This window comes from Leucopleurus acutus, assembly GCF_964270905.1.
Source record: "Leucopleurus acutus genome assembly, chromosome: 17".
In the NCBI taxonomy this organism is placed as follows: domain Eukaryota; kingdom Metazoa; phylum Chordata; class Mammalia; order Artiodactyla; family Delphinidae; genus Leucopleurus; species Leucopleurus acutus.
In genome coordinates this window covers 83,856,733-83,872,326 of record NC_139159.1, presented here as the reverse complement: position 1 = coordinate 83,872,326, position 15,594 = coordinate 83,856,733, and the positions used below count along the sequence as shown (strand labels likewise).

Sequence of the window (15,594 nt, the reverse complement as noted above, 5' to 3'; positions counted from 1 at the left end):
GGGCGGGCAGGGCCCTGACCGGCGGCTCTGAGCCGCCTCAGCCCCCGTCCAGCTTCCAACCCGCTCCTGCGTTCGCCCGCAGTGGGACTCTGGATCTTGAGAGAGCTCGGTTTTCGGGGCTCCGGAGGCGGCGCCTCGAGGCCGCCCCAGACCACCAGGGGCCGCTGTCGCCCCCGCGGCAGTGCGCCTTGGCGGCACTGCGCAAGCGCAGAAACACGGAACCTCGGCGCGCGGCTTCCGGGCCCTTCCGGACCGTGTTCGCTGCCGTACGGGTCCCCCGCCACCCGGCTCCAACTGCTAGGTGGGTGGCCGGCGGGCGGGCGGTCCTGGGGTCGTGCGCCGGCGGCCCGGCTCATCTTGTCGCCTTCCGGCCCTGTGCAGCTCGGGCTCGGCGCCATGTACGCCGTATACAAGCAGGCGCATCCGCCCACCGGCCTCGAGTTCTCGATGTATTGCAACTTTTTTAACAACAGCGAGCGCAACCTCGTGGTGGCCGGGACATCGCAGCTCTACGTGTACCGCCTCAACCGCGACGCCGAGGTAGGTAGGCCCGCTCCAGCCGCAGCGCCACGCGGGAGGGTTGCCCGGTACAGACGGAGAGGCAGGCCAGACGGGCCCCGTGGTTGGTTGTGTCCAGAGCCTGTTCTCTTCGCTGCCACGTTCCTCCACCTCTTCCCACGCCTGGCGGGCTCAGAGGCCTGCCCTGCGCGTCTCATTTGCTCTTTCGTCTTTTTAGCAAATTACGTGAACACCTGCTGTGTGCTAGGTGGTAGCGATGCAGTAGTGAACAAAACCTGGAAAAACTTGGGGCAGGAGGACACCCGCTGACCAAATGCACACGTGCGAACACACCTGTAGACACACTGCAGCCTGCAGAAGGGGCAGCTGAGGAAATGGAGGAGAGAATGAGTGATCAGAGGAGCCTGTTTTAGGCAGAGTAGGAGTTTGTTGGGGGAAGAACTTTCCTGGCAAAGAGAACAAGGCTGGGTGTAGGTGTGGGTCGGAGGTCGGTAAAGTGTGATGAACCCATCAGTAGAGGAGATACAGGGGTGCTTTGGTTGCCGGAGGTGTAAGGTTTGGTCCAGGGGGACTTCTTGCAGGAGGCGGCTTCTCATCTGTTCTTGAAGGGGGAGTAGGAGCCGGGAGTAAGAGCCAGGCGCAAGGATGGGGAGGGGGTAGGTTCCAGGCAGAAGGAAGGCCTGTGTGCAGGCCAGAAGTAATTGAGGGGGGGGAGGGGGGAGGGGTTGGACTGGGGTGCAGAGTGGAGGTGGGGTGGGAGGGGTTGTCGTCTGCGGGGCAGCAGGTGGACAGGGCCAGAGGGCAGCCAGGAGGACGCCACCTTCCTGGGGACCTACCTCAGGACATGGGTGTTTGTTTTGTGTTAAACGTGTGTACTGTTGTACTAATTCACACGTGACAAAGCAAGTGAAATATACAAGGATGTGAGAGCTTTGCGACTGAATACGTGTCATTAAAAAATCTTAGTTTAAGCTTTTGCGCTACAGCAGTTTTGAGGTCAGTACTTGGCTTTTGTCAAAATTTCAGTCAAAACTGAAAAAGAAATTTTGCAAATAAATATATATGGTTCCACACTGAACAGGAGGATCTTTGCTGTTACTAAATCTGAGACGGGTTTTCAGTCAACTTGCAGAGACAGGCTGGAAGTTTTTACATTGTTATGTGCTTTACAAACGGGTTCACAGCGTCTTGGGAGGGGTCGGTGAGCGCTGCCTCAGAGCGCCACCGCCGGGGTGGCGCTCTGGTTCTGGCTGGGGGGGCGGACCACACGCTGCCAGCACGTCACATGCTGGAGGCGAAAGTGCCTGCGCCCCCCAGCAGGATGGGATGGAGCCAGGCGTGGCCTAAAGCTCCCCTCCTTGGAGGTGAGATTTGAGTGGGCCAGGAGGATGGTGTGGGGAGAAGAGCTTCCAGGCAGAGCCGAAGGTCCCAGGGCAGTAGGGGCCAGTGTTCCGGGACCAGCCCAGCGGCGGAGAGGGAGGGAGGAGTGAGCCGGTGAGAGCAGAGGGTCAGAGGGGTGACGGGCCGGGGGTGGGGCGTTGGCACCGCGGCCGTCTGGGCCATTGTGGGAACTGAGTGGTGACTTGAGGCAGATGGGGAGTTAAGGTTTGGGCAGAGGAGCGAGCTGACCAGACGGTGTCTCCCAGGGTCGCTGTGGCCGCTGTGCGGAGGAGCAGCGGGTGCTAGAGGTGGCAGGAAGCGCCTGGGTCAGGACGGAGGGATGTGGGGTGGGCCGGGGAGAGGAGCCCAGGGCGATGCCGAGGATCTTCAGGGTCGAGGCTTTGCCTGGGTCGGAATTTCGGTCTGAGCGCCTGCAGGGCACCTGCAGGGCAGAGTTGCGGCACTTGAGAAGGGAGAAGGCTGCAGGGAGGGCGTAGGGACTGGGGTCAGGAGCTCATTTTGGATATCGTAGGAGTTACTTGTTACTGCATCACAAGGTGCCCCAAAGCTCAGCAGCATGAAGCAGCGGGCAGTGCCTCACAGGGTCTCGGGGTGGGACGCCAGGAGCGGCCCCGACAGGGTCTCTTGGGCTGCAGTGAGACGTCGGCTGGGGTCGCCGTCCTCTGAAGGCCCCACTGGGGTTGTGTTTTCTGCTTTCTTTCGAGGCTTCGGTTCCTCACCGTGTGGCCTCTCCACAGGGCTGCGCACCACACACAGCCTCCCCGAGGACGGCTCAGTCTGCCGGGTTGGAAGCCCCATGTCTTTTGTAACCTGATCTAGAAGTGGTCAGGGCCCCGTGGACCTCCAGCGCAGGGAGCCGCTGGGGCCACCACAGGCACTTTGAGGTGCTCACTCCACAGCTGGAGTCGATGTCCAGGAAGGGTTGGGATCTGCAGCCTGTGGGTGGTGTTTAGACGCGGTAGCAGCAGGTTGCGATCACCCCGAAGATGGCCCCTGGGGCGCCGCAGCATCAAGGGGTAGGACGAAGGGAAGAAGCCGTGGATGGGTCGGGAGCGGCTTGGTCAGGGAGGTGGCCCCCAAGCCAGAGAGTGTTCTGGCGGCCGAGGGAGGGCAGCGTTTGGGGACCTGATGCTGGCTCCCATGTTTCTGAGCCTCAGGTGGGTCCTGAGGCCTGGAGGCCCCTGGTGACCCCGACGAGGAAGTCTGGTGGCAGGCAGGGGTGCGGGCCAGTGAGGCCAAGAGCCTGGTGCAGGAGGAGGGTCAGTACCAGTGGACAGAGACAGCTTCCTGGGAGAGGTTTGCGCAAAGGGAAGAGAAGAAATGGAGCAGAAACTGGTAGGAAGAGCAGGACGTTTTAAGGGGAGTGAGACGGCACATTTTTCTCCGAAGGGAAGGAGCTGCCTGTGCAGGGCCCCCCGCACAGCCCACTCTCAGCCCACCAAGATCCAGGGGAGCTCGCCCGCCTCTGAAGGGCTGTAAACGATTCCAAGAAGATCCTTGACAGAGTAGATGCGGCTGCAAAGCCTGAATCAGACACTTGCTCCTGGCCCTTCATAGGAAAGTTTGCCTACTCTTACACCAGAGAGAGGAGTGTGTGGGAGCCGGAGATGCAGTGCGGGCTGGGTGGAGTCCTCGGGGGGGTGAGCGTGTTGGGGGTCAGCCTAGTCACTGCTGCGGGACAGCCCGCCCTGGAGCTTCAGACAGCGCTGTCGCCAGGGTGGCACACCTGTGGGCAGCCGGGAGCTTGGGTGGCACAGCAGGGACCGTGGGGACGCCTGGCCTCTGCTCTGTGAGCTCTGGCTCTTGTCTGGGTGACTTGAAGGGCACGTCTCTCCCCTTTCTCTCCACGTGGCTGGCTTGGTTTTCGTGGCAGGCGGCCTTGAGGTAGTTGAGCTGCTTTCGTGGTCAGGGCCAGACCCTGGGGGCACAGCATCCCTTTTGTCACTGACGGCCCTTCAGAGCACCACCCCCAGCCCGGATTCAAGAGCGGGTGGGAAGCCCCCTCTGGAGGCTGTCTTCCGTCTGCTCCCAGAATCAAGTGCGAGTGCAGGGGCTGCCGTGGTGACAGGAGGGAAGGAGAGAGTGGGGAGCAGATGGTGGGGGTGGGGCGTGTGCCTGGTCCCTCAGTCCTGGGGGAAGCAGACCCCAGGCAGCTGCGGGAGCAGCAGGTCTCGCTGCTTTGCAGGGCCGGGCAGCTGTGACCTTTGGGAGGAAAGAAAGTGGATAGCACTTCCTTGAAATTAAGCACGGTCTCAAGTAAATAGAAAATGTATCATGGATGGGAAGTCTCGATATTGTAGAGATGTCATACCTTCTTCAGATGAATCCAAAAACCATGTCCTTTTTCTCAAAGTTGCCATAAGCTTTCTTGTAAGATTTCATAATCTTGATTCTGAGATTTACATGGAAGAGTCAAATCAAGAATGCGTAATTTTGTTTATTTTTAAGAATTTCTAAAAAAATTAATTTATATTTTATTTATTTATTTTTGGCCGTGTCGGGTCTTTGTTGCTGTGCGTGGGCTTTCTCTGGTTGCGGCGAGCCGGGTCTACTCCGGCTCTACCCCTGCGCGGGCTTCTCATCGCGGTGGCTTCTCTTGTTGTGGTGCACGGGCTCTAGGCACGCAGGCTCTGTAGTTGTGGCGCACGGGCTTAGTTGCTCCACGGCATGTGGGATCTTCCCGGCCCAGGGCTCGACCCTGTGTCCCCTGCACTGGCAGGCGGACTCCCAACCACTGCGCCTCCAGGGAAGCCTGCATTATTTTCTAATTAGCTGATACCTTTCAGGCCGCAAGAGGTCTCTGTGGTGTATTACAATCTGGCTCCACTGAGCTTCCCCAAACAACACGGAGTCCTTGTAACCCTTTATCCTCTTGACCCGCACGCTTTGTTCTATCGTCACAGGTTTTGCCCCTGCGTAGGTTAGAAGCTCTGCAGAACATTATTGCTGTCGTTAGCACTTCGGTTTTACATAATTTCAGACCCAGAAAAGTTGCAAAAGCATAAAGATTTCCTGCGTGCACTCACCCAGGGTCCCAAAGGTGAACATTGTGCCGTATCTCTGTCTTTTTTTCCTGGACCTGGAGGATAGGTTGCAGGCAGGGACCCCGTGGCTGCTAGAGGTCAGCATGTCACGTGTGTTCAGACAATACCAAAGTCTCTGCAGAACCACAGGCCAGTGGTCGGAACCGGGATGCCGGTGCTGGTGTGGTTCAGGCCTGGTCACACCTGGCCAGCGCGTCCTGTGGTGCTCCTTGGCACAGTCCCTGGGTGCTGCCGCAGGTGGCTCGGTGGGGTGGGCAGCCCGCCAGCTCTCCCACTGGGATGTTGGGACTTTGAGACGGTAAATGCCGTCTTCCTGCTCAGACCTTCCTCTTCCAGTTTCAGCAGCAGTGATTGTGTTTGTCAGCGTCCATGGTGACGGGGACGCGACTGTGGTGCTTCTCCTGACCCCACCCTCTCTGCTACCTTCTTGGTGGGCTCTCCTTTCTCCCTGTATTCATTCCTTTCTTTATAACACCACAGGCTCGTGGATTCTTATTCTATTCAGTAGGTTGTAGCTTTTTTTTATCCTCTGGGGTCTTCAGCCTGAAGACCTTCCATTAGCAATTCTTGAAGAGTTTCTGCTGTCAGTGAACTTGTTCCACTTTTGTTTGTCTGCAAATGTTTTTATTTCAACTTCCCTTTTTTTTTTTTTTTTTTGCGGTACGCAGGCCTCTCCCTGTTGTGGCCTCTCCCGTTGCGGAGCACAGGCTCCGGACGCGCAGGCTCAGCGGCCATGACTCACGGGCCCAGCCGCTCCGTGGCATGTGGGATCCTCCCGGACCAGGGCACGAACCCGTGTCCCCTGCATCGGCAGGTGGACTCTCAACCACTTCGCCACCAGGGAAGCCCTCAACTTCCCTTTTGAGGGATATTTTCATTGGGTTTAGAATTCTAGGTTGACTTTTTTCTTTCATCACATTAAAGCACTGGCTTCTGTAGTTTCTGTTGAAAATCAGTTTGTTTTTTAAAATGTTTATTTATTTTGGCTGCACCGGGCCTTACTCGCGGCACGTGGGGTCTTCGTTGCGGCATGCGGGCTTTTTAGTTGTGGCACGCGTGTGGGATCTTAGTTCCCCGACCAGGGATCGAACCAGGGCCCCCTGCATTGGGAGCGCGGGGTCTTAACCACTGGACCACCAGGGAAGTCCCTGAATATGAGTTTGTATGCAGGTGTTGTCTCTTTCTGCCTCTGACCACTGTTACGATACTTGTCTTTGTCTTTGGTTTCCTGTCCTTCAACTGCGACGTGCTTTGCATTTACCCTCTGCTTCGGGACTCGCTGGCTGGCCTTGAATCTGTAGGCCGATGCTTCTTAGCGGAATATTTTTGGTCATTTCTTCAGTTATGGGTTCTGTCCTTTTCCTTCCTCCGTCGTCCTTCTGTGTTGCCAGTGGTGCGTTAGACCATTTGAGTATGTCCCTATGTCTCTTACAATGGATTTACGTTTTTACTCCGTGTCTTGCGTCTGTACAGAATCGCAGTTGGTCTCTGGGTCTTGACCTCGTGTCTGGCGAGGGGAGAGGCTGTCCAGGCCCAGTCCTCATTTCACATTGTAGTTCACGTGCGACACTCGTTATAGATTTACTGTGGATGACCTTTATTTGATTACGGAAGTTGTATTCTTGGGTTAGTAAGAATTTCTATCGTGAATGGCTCTAAATTTTATCAAATGCTTTTCATATCCATTGAAAACAATACATGATTTTTTCCTTCATTTTGAGACTTTGGTAGCTTGTAGCAATGGGCATTCTTGTGGTAAACTGACTTTGTATGCTTGGAATAGCAACTTGGTTGTGGTGTAGTATCCTTTCAAATGTCACCAGGCTCACTTGGAGACACCCTCCTGCCCTGGGGAAGGTAGTCGGTAGGACACAGATGGGGCAAGGGCCATAGCCCTGTGTTGGGGTCACCGTCACGCCCAGTTCGGGCTCAGGGGTGCGCCCGGCATGTCAGCAGAGCCGGGGTTCCTTCTTCATAGCAATCACGAGTCATTGGCAGCTGGTGGCAGCCATGGCTGGGCCCAGGGTGAGTCTGGGGTGGGTTGGGGGTGCACAGAGAGTGCTGTCCATCCTTTGACCCTGTGCGTCCCGTGTCGGGACGGCTGCTGGGGAAGCTGGGTGGGGAGCTTCCTGAGGAGGAGCCCTGGGGCGGGCTGGGGACCCCAGATGCCAGTGTGAGTCTGTGGGCACGGCCGTATCCAGCAGTGTCTGGTCGCACGCTCCACTGTGGCGAGCCCCGTGGGGCTCCTGGCTGCAGGGCCGGCCTTAGGTGGTCTTCTCCTGTCCCTCCATGAGGTGGGCCCCTCACTGTCCTCCCTCCTTCTCCCTCCTACAGGTGCCGACCAAGAATGACAGGAGCGCAGGTGAGTGAGCGCAGGGTGGCTGCCTGGCCACGCACCTGGGGGTTGGCGGCTGGGGCACGCGGCCCAGATCCCTACCCACTGGCTCTCCGCAGAGGGGAAGGCCCACCGGGAGCACCGGGAAAAGCTGGAGCTGGTGGCTTCCTTCTCTTTCTTCGGCAACGTCATGTCCATGGCCAGCGTGCAGCTGGCGGGCGCCAAGAGGGATGCCCTGCTCCTGAGCTTCAAGGATGCCAAGGTGGGAGTGGGAAGCGGGGAGCGGGGGGGGGGGGGCAGTGGGGGCGGGAGCCGGGCGGGGGGGGGGGCTGCGGTGGGCGGGCCCGGTTCTGACCTGCCGCCCCCAGCTGTCGGTAGTGGAGTACGACCCGGGCACCCACGATCTCAAGACCCTGTCTCTGCACTACTTTGAGGAGCCTGAGCTGCGGGTAGGCCTTGCCCCGCCCCTGCCCCGCCCCACCCCCTGCCTCGCCCCGCCCCCTGGCCCCCCGCGGGGTCCCCTGCCAGGGCCTGCCTGATGCCCCTCCCCTGCAGGACGGCTTTGTGCAGAACGTGCACACACCGCGGGTGCGCGTGGACCCCGACGGGCGCTGCGCGGCCATGCTCATCTACGGCACGCGGCTGGTGGTCCTTCCCTTCCGCAGGGAGAGCCTGGCCGAGGAGCACGAGGGGCTCGTGGGTGAGGGGTGAGTGCCCGGGCAGGGGAGGCAAGGCGCTGCCGAGCCGGGGTTCCCTCCCCGTACCCCTCCCCAGCTGAAGCCCTTTGCCCCTAGGCAGAGGTCCAGCTTCCTGCCCAGCTACATCATTGACGTGAGGGCCCTGGACGAGAAGCTTCTCAACATTGTCGACCTGCAGTTCCTGCACGGCTACTACGAGCCCACCCTGCTCATCCTGTTTGAGCCCAACCAGACCTGGCCTGGGTGAGGTCCTGCGCTGCTGTGGCCATGGCTGTGGCCCTGACCCGGGGAGAGGCCCGCCCCAGGGGAGGGAGGGAGGGAGGAGCTGGGCGAGTCTCTGTGGGGCGGGACTGGGGACTGACGCGCTGTCGTGGTCCCAGGCGGGTGGCTGTGCGGCAGGACACGTGCTCCATCGTGGCCATTTCGCTGAACATCACGCAGAAGGTCCACCCTGTCATCTGGTCCCTCACCAGCCTGCCTTTTGACTGCACCCAGGCCCTTGCCGTGCCCAAGCCCATAGGTGAGGTGGGGCTGCTTGGAGGGGGTGGGTATGGAGAGCGCTGGGCCCCACCCATCAGCGTGTCCACCTCCAGGCGGGGTGGTGGTCTTTGCTGTCAACTCGCTGCTGTACCTGAACCAGAGCGTCCCCCCCTACGGCGTGGCCCTCAACAGCCTCACCACCGGCACCACTGCCTTCCCCCTGCGTGAGTGTCGGGGTGCCGGGGCCGAGGGGTGTGGGGGGGGAGGGGCGGGAGGCTGCTGGGTCTGGCTGACTCCCCACCACAGGCACCCAGGAGGGCGTGCGGATCACCCTGGACTGTGCCCAGGCAGCCTTCATCTCCTACGACAAGATGGTCATCTCCCTCAAGGGCGGTGAGATGTGAGTCTCCCACTCCAGGGAGCCCCGTCCTCTCTGGCGGGTGGTGTGGGTCCCCCGCGCCAGCTCAGCGTGTCCCTCCCGGCAGCTACGTGCTGACGCTTATCACGGACGGCATGCGCAGCGTCCGCGCCTTCCACTTCGACAAGGCCGCCGCCAGCGTCCTCACCACTAGTGTGAGTGGGGTCTCGGGGGGGCGGCCCCGGGTCCGGACTGGACCCCGCCCTCACCCCCGTCCTGCCTTCAGATGGTCACCATGGAGCCCGGATACCTGTTCCTTGGCTCTCGCCTGGGCAACTCCCTGCTCCTCAAGTACACAGAAAAGCTGCAGGAGCCCCCGGCCGGCACCGCCCGGGAGGTTGCCGACAAGGTGGGTGCGGGGACTGTGGGGACGCTGCCCTCCCATGCGGGGCGGCCTCGGGGGCTGCTCACCACCCCACCTACCTCACAGGAGGAGCCGCCCTCCAAGAAGAAGCGTGTGGACGCCACAGCGGGCTGGTCAGGTGAGGGCCGTGAGGTGAGGGCCGAGGGCGGGGGCTGGACTGGGCAGCCAGGTGGGCTCAGGTGGCCTTTCCACATGCTGTAGGGGGCAAGTCAGTGCCGCAGGATGAGGTGGACGAGATTGAGGTGTACGGCAGCGAGGCCCAGTCAGGCACACAGCTGGCCACTTACTCCTTTGAGGTGAGCCTGGGCATAGAGGGGTCACCGCCTGCCGGCCCGCCTGCCCCGCCTGCCCGCCTGACCACTGCTGTGCCCGCAGGTGTGTGACAGCATCCTCAACATCGGACCCTGTGCCAACGCCGCCATGGGCGAGCCCGCCTTCCTTTCTGAAGAGGTGCCCGCTCGGGGGCGAGGTAGTGGGGGGCAGGCTGCGCAGCAGGGAGCTGCCGTCCTCACCCCCCTGCCCGCCATGCAGTTTCAGAACAGTCCCGAGCCAGACCTGGAGATCGTGGTGTGCTCCGGCTACGGGAAGAACGGGGCCCTGTCGGTGCTGCAGGTGTGTGGGGGGCAGGGGTGGCGCCTCCTGGCGGGCCCGGGTGCGCTTGCCGACACCCCTGGTGTCCTTCCAGAAGAGCATCCGGCCCCAGGTGGTGACAACCTTTGAGCTTCCTGGCTGCTATGACATGTGGACAGTCATCGCCCCTGTGCGGAAGGAGCAGGTAGGTGCGCCCCAGGTTGGCGAGGCCTGGGCGGTGCGGGGGCCCAGAGCTGCCGCCCACCTGGCCCGTGTGTGGGTGGCCCAGAGGCCGCCGGTCCCAGCACTGGCTCTGCCAATCTGCAGCTCAGGCGGGCTTGGCCACGGGCTTGCTCTGGCTCGGCGCTCCGGGCACCTGGGGCTGGGCGGTGGGATTCCTGCTCTCCGTCTGCCTTCACAGGAGGAGAGCACCAAGGGGGAGGGGGCGGAGCAGGAGCCCAGCGCCCCCGAAGCAGATGACGATGGGCGGAGACACGGGTTCCTTATCCTGAGCCGGGAAGACTCCACCATGGTGATGCGGCCCGCCCGGCAGCCTGGGGCGGGGGGGCTGCTGGTGGGGGCTGCACCTCACCCACCGTCACCCACAGATCCTACAGACGGGGCAGGAGATCATGGAGCTGGACACCAGCGGCTTTGCCACGCAGGGCCCCACAGTCTTTGCTGGCAACATCGGGGACAATCGCTACATCGTGCAAGTGTCGCCACTCGGCATCCGCCTGTTGGAAGGAGGTGGGCCAGGCCACACGGGCAGGCAGGATGGGGTCCAGGGCTAGTGCGTGCCGACTGCCCTTTGCTGACCAGCCTGTGTCCGCAGTGAACCAGCTGCACTTCATCCCCGTGGACCTGGGCTCCCCCATCGTGCAGTGCGCCGTGGCCGACCCCTACGTGGTCATCATGAGTGCCGAGGGCCACGTCACCATGTTCCTGCTCAAGAGTGACTCGTATGGGGGCCGCCACCACCGCCTGGCACTGCACAAGCCCCCGCTGCACCACGTAGGCTCCCTCCTCCGTCCCTGGGGCCAGCTGATCCCCCCGCCCCCCCACACTGAGCCCCCCTGTCCCCGCAGCAGTCCAAGGTGATTACGCTCTGCGTGTACCGGGACGTCAGTGGCCTGTTCACCACCGAGAGCCGCCTGGGCGGGGCCCGCGACGAGCTGGGCGGCCGCAGCGGCTCAGAGGCCGAGTGCCAGGGCTCAGAGACCAGGTGTGTGTGGGGCTGGGCTGCAGGCTGGGGCCGGGGTCCCTGGGGCAGGCTGCCCGTGACTGACGTGTCTGCTGGCCCCCAGCCCCACGGTGGATGACGAGGAGGAGATGCTTTACGGAGACTCGGGCTCCCTCTTCAGCCCCAGCAAGGAGGAGGCCCGCAGGAGCAGCCAGCCCCCCGCCGACCGGGACCCCACCCCCTTCCGGGCTGAGCCCACCCACTGGTGCCTGCTGGTGCGGGAGAACGGAACCATGGAGGTGCGTGGCGCCCCATGTCCAGCGTGGCCCCCGTCCCCCGCTCGTGCCCCGCCCCGCCCAGCTAATTGCTGCTGTCCCCGCAGATCTACCAGCTCCCCGACTGGCGGCTGGTGTTCCTGGTGAAGAACTTCCCTGTGGGGCAGCGGGTCCTGGTGGACAGCTCCTTTGGTCAGCCCACCACCCAGGGCGAGGCCCGGAAGGAGGAGGCCACGCGCCAGGGCGAGCTGCCCCTCGTCAAGGAGGTGCTGCTGGTGGCGCTGGGGAGCCGCCAGCGCAGGCCCTACTTGCTGGTGAGTGTGGCCCCGCCCGCCCCCGGGCTCTGCGCAGCCCCCGCCCCTGACGACCCGCCCGCCCCCAGGTGCACGTGGACCAGGAGCTGCTCGTGTACGAGGCCTTCCCCCACGACTCACAGCTCAGCCAGGGGAACCTCAAAGTTCGCTTCAAGAAGGTGCAGCGTCTGGGCTCTGCTGGGTGTGGGGAGGGTGTGGAGCAGGGGTGCGGGGAGGACGTGGCCCTCACGGCCGCGGCGCCCCCCCAGGTCCCGCACAGCATCAACTTCCGAGAGAAGAAGCCAAAGCCGTCCAAGAAGAAGGCCGAAGGCGGCAGCGCTGAGGAGGGTGCCGGGGCCCGAGGCCGTGTGGCGCGGTTCCGCTACTTTGAGGACATTTACGGCTACTCGGGGGTAGGCTGGCGGCTCCAAGGGAGCCTGGGCTGCGGCCGACAGGGCTCCGGCCCCAGCAGCCTCCTCACACTGCCTGCCCCCAGGTGTTCATCTGCGGCCCCTCGCCCCACTGGCTCCTGGTGACTGGCCGGGGGGCCCTGCGGCTGCACCCCATGGGCATCGATGGCCCCATCGACTCCTTCGCCCCATTCCACAACGTCAACTGCCCCCGCGGCTTCCTGTACTTCAACAGACAGGTAGGGAGGCCCCATGCGGCCCAGCCTGGCTCTCTGACGCTCGCCGATGCTGCCCAAGCAGGACCAGGTGCTGGGGCCCCAGAAAAGAGGCCCTCAGTGGCTCGGGATGGGGGCACCCTGGAATGGAGAGTCAGGGGGTGTCCAGAGGGTGGTGGGAGCCAAGGCCGAGTTGGGGAGGTCGGGACTGGAGGCTGTAGCCCACAAGGGTACCCGCCTGGGCAACCAGGGTCCAGTCACTGCTCTGCTGGCTTGGACCCCAGCTCTGCCCCTTAGAAGCTGTGTGACTGGGTGAGATGCTCACCCTCTCTGAACCTGAGTTTCCTTACCTGTCACCAAGGTGTCAGCACTCTGAGGACTCAGTGATGGTGACGTGGTAGGTGCTTTGTAGGTGCTGGTGCGCTTACAACTGTGGGCGGAGGAAACTGGCTCGGGGCCCCGGCAGGGCACCCGTGCTTGTTTGTGCAGACCCTGGCGTGGCCTGTGTGTGTGCCGCCCACCCTTTGCCTGCAGCCTCCAGCACCCCCTGAGCCTGGCTCTTCCCTTGTCCCGGCCCAGACCACAGCTGTGGCCAGTGTCCCAGCCCTGGGCGAGCTTGGCTGAAGGGATGGGAAGCCCACAAAGCACAGGACAGTGGGCCGTGGTCTCTCCAAGGCCTTGCCTGGACGCTGCGGTCTCTCGCCACCCATTCCAGCAGAGCTGAGGGCTGACCCAAGGGAGCCCTTGGAGGCCTGGGTTCATCGGCTTGGCCTTTGGGGTGTGCCAGCCCTCGCTAACTCCCTGCCCCACCCAGGGCGAGCTGAGGATCAGTGTCTTGCCTGCCTACCTGTCCTACGATGCCCCGTGGCCTGTCAGGAAGATCCCGCTGCGCTGCACGGCCCACTATGTGGCTTACCATGTGGAGTCCAAGGTCTGACACTGCCCCCCACCCCACCGCACCAGGGACCTTTGGGGCCTGCGGGCCTGGCCTCTGGCATGTGACACCCTCCCCGCCCTCCCCCCACCAGGTGTATGCCGTTGCCACCAGCACCAACACGCCGTGCACCCGCATCCCGCGCATGACGGGCGAGGAGAAGGAGTTTGAGACCATTGAGAGAGGTGCGAGGCGCCCCAGGCTGGGCCCGTTCTCGGGGCCACCCTCCCTGACTGTCACCCCTTTGTCCGTGCAGATGACCGTTACATCCACCCTCAGCAGGAGGCCTTCTCCATCCAGCTCATCTCCCCGGTCAGCTGGGAGGCCATCCCCAACGCCAGGTGAGGCTGGGCCCAGGTCGGGGCTGGTGGCTGGCCTGGGCAGCTGTCCCGGTCTGGGCTGTTGTCCCGACCTGGGCTGCTGTCCCGACCTGGGCTGCTGTCCCGACCTGGGCAGCTGTCCCGACCTGGGCTAGTTGTCCCGACCTGGGCTAGCTGTCCCGACCTGGGCTAGCTGTCCCGACCTGGGCTCCTGTCCCGACCTGGGCTAACTGTCCCGACCTGGGCTAACTGTCCCGACCTGGGTTAGCTGTCCCGACCTGGGCAGCTGTCCTGACCTGGGCTAGTTGTCCTGACCTGGGCTGCTGTCCTGACCTGGGCTGATGCAGGATCGAGCTAGAGGAGTGGGAGCACGTGACCTGCATGAAGACGGTGTCGCTGCGCAGTGAGGAAACCGTGTCGGGCCTCAAGGGCTACGTAGCCGCCGGGACCTGCCTCATGCAAGGGGAGGAGGTCACGTGCCGAGGGCGGGTAAGCGGCCGGCAGGGGGTGGGAGGCAGGCAGTGCCCAGCGGCCTGCACGCAGCCCCTGTGAATCACCCACCCGCCTTTCCTGACAGATCCTGATCATGGACGTGATCGAGGTGGTGCCCGAGCCCGGCCAGCCCCTGACCAAGAACAAGTTCAAGGTCTTGTACGAGAAGGAGCAGAAGGGGCCCGTGACTGCCCTGTGCCACTGCAACGGCCACCTGGTGTCGGCCATCGGCCAGAAGGTTTGCCCCTCTCCGCCCACCCCGGCACCCACCGCTCACCGCCCACCACTCACCGCCCACCCCTCCCACCCCCCAGATCTTCCTGTGGAGCCTGCGGGCCAGCGAGCTGACAGGCATGGCCTTCATCGACACACAGCTCTACATCCACCAGATGATCAGCGTCAAGAACTTCATCTTGGCCGCAGACGTCATGAAGAGCATCTCGCTGCTGCGCTACCAGGAGGAGAGCAAGACGCTGAGCCTCGTGTCCCGGGTACTGAGGGGCTGGGCTGCACGGCGGGTGGGTGAGTGCTGCCCCAGGCCCACCCTGACGTCCGTCCCTCCCCTCCCCTCCCGTCCTTAGGACGCCAAACCCCTGGAAGTGTACAGCGTGGACTTCATGGTGGACAGTGCACAGCTGGGCTTCCTGGGTGAGCATGGGGGCTGGGGTCCCCGGGACGTCACTGGGGCTGGGGCTGACTGTGGGCTCTGTTCCCTAGTGTCCGACCGTGACCGCAACCTCATGGTCTACATGTACCTGCCAGAAGGTGAGTGCCCCCTCCACCCTCTCCTGGGCAGGGGGTCGGGCATGGGGCCGGGCAGGCAGTGACCTGAGGTCCCTCTGGCCCAGCCAAGGAGAGCTTCGGGGGCATGCGGCTGCTGCGCCGGGCGGACTTCCACGTGGGCGCCCACGTGAACACGTTCTGGAGGACCCCCTGCCGGGGGGCTGCTGAAGGGCCCAGCAAGAAGTCCGTTGTGTGGGAGAATAAGCACATCACGTGGTTTGGTGAGCGTGGGGCAGAGGGGGTTAAGGTGGCAGTGGGGTGTGGTGGGGGTCCACGGGGCTCACACCGTGTCCGCTCTAGCCACACTGGACGGTGGCATCGGCCTCCTGCTGCCCATGCAGGAGAAGACCTACCGGCGGCTGCTGATGCTGCAGAACGCACTGACCACCATGCTGCCCCACCACGCCGGCCTCAACCCGCGCGCCTTCCGGTGAGCCTGCTGCCCCCCGCCCCCCTCTCCCACCACCCCGCATCTGTCCTGACTCTTCACTGCCTCCGTGCCTACCCCCAGGATGCTGCACGTGGACCGGCGCGTCCTACAGAATGCGGTGCGCAATGTCCTGGATGGGGAGCTGCTCAACCGCTACCTGTACCTGAGCACCATGGAGCGCGGGGAGCTGGCCAAGAAGATTGGCACCACGCCCGACATCGTGAGCCGCCCGCCGCCCTGCCCCTCCACGTGCCCCCACCCCCCCCCGCCCCCTGCCCTCACCCACCTCTCTCCCCACAGATCCTGGACGACCTGTTGGAGACGGACCGAGTCACTGCCCACTTCTAGACCCCTGGGTACTGCCACTTTGCCCACCCCGCTTTTGTACAAAACACAAAGAAAAACATTTGTTTGATTTGAGAAGAGCATG

At 62.9% G+C, this 15,594-nt stretch overlaps 1 protein-coding gene across 1 annotated transcript; it reads left to right on the top strand.

Moving 5' to 3' along the window:
• Positions 1-283: 283 nt before the first annotated feature.
• Positions 284-15,587, top strand: CPSF1 (cleavage and polyadenylation specific factor 1). The gene is made up of 37 exons (XM_082859100.1): positions 284-540; positions 7,299-7,326; positions 7,419-7,561; positions 7,668-7,748; positions 7,855-8,006; positions 8,094-8,240; positions 8,378-8,517; positions 8,591-8,701; positions 8,784-8,877; positions 8,963-9,050; positions 9,122-9,244; positions 9,326-9,377; positions 9,461-9,555; positions 9,635-9,709; positions 9,791-9,871; positions 9,945-10,034; positions 10,251-10,361; positions 10,438-10,579; positions 10,665-10,843; positions 10,918-11,054; positions 11,137-11,311; positions 11,395-11,601; positions 11,670-11,759; positions 11,850-11,993; positions 12,077-12,229; positions 13,020-13,136; positions 13,234-13,324; positions 13,396-13,480; positions 13,807-13,948; positions 14,037-14,189; positions 14,266-14,442; positions 14,533-14,599; positions 14,669-14,716; positions 14,800-14,955; positions 15,035-15,164; positions 15,246-15,384; positions 15,465-15,587. Exons 1-37 carry the CDS (start codon positions 397-399, stop codon positions 15,510-15,512), a joined length of 4,335 nt encoding a protein of 1,444 aa, XP_082715226.1. The 5' UTR covers positions 284-396; the 3' UTR covers positions 15,513-15,587.
• The last annotated feature ends 7 nt before the right edge of the window (positions 15,588-15,594 follow it).

Bases quoted from the DNA above. Each gene is read 5' to 3' on its own strand.
- CPSF1 (XM_082859100.1), top strand. From the start codon at position 397: ATGTACGCCGTATACAAGCAGGCGCATCCGCCCACCGGCCTCGAGTTC. The intron at 8,518-8,590 runs GTGAGGTGGGGC...GTCCACCTCCAG, and splicing joins TGCCGTGCCCAAGCCCATAG to GCGGGGTGGTGGTCTTTGCT. The intron at 11,994-12,076 runs GTAGGCTGGCGG...GCCTGCCCCCAG, and splicing joins ACATTTACGGCTACTCGGGG to GTGTTCATCTGCGGCCCCTC.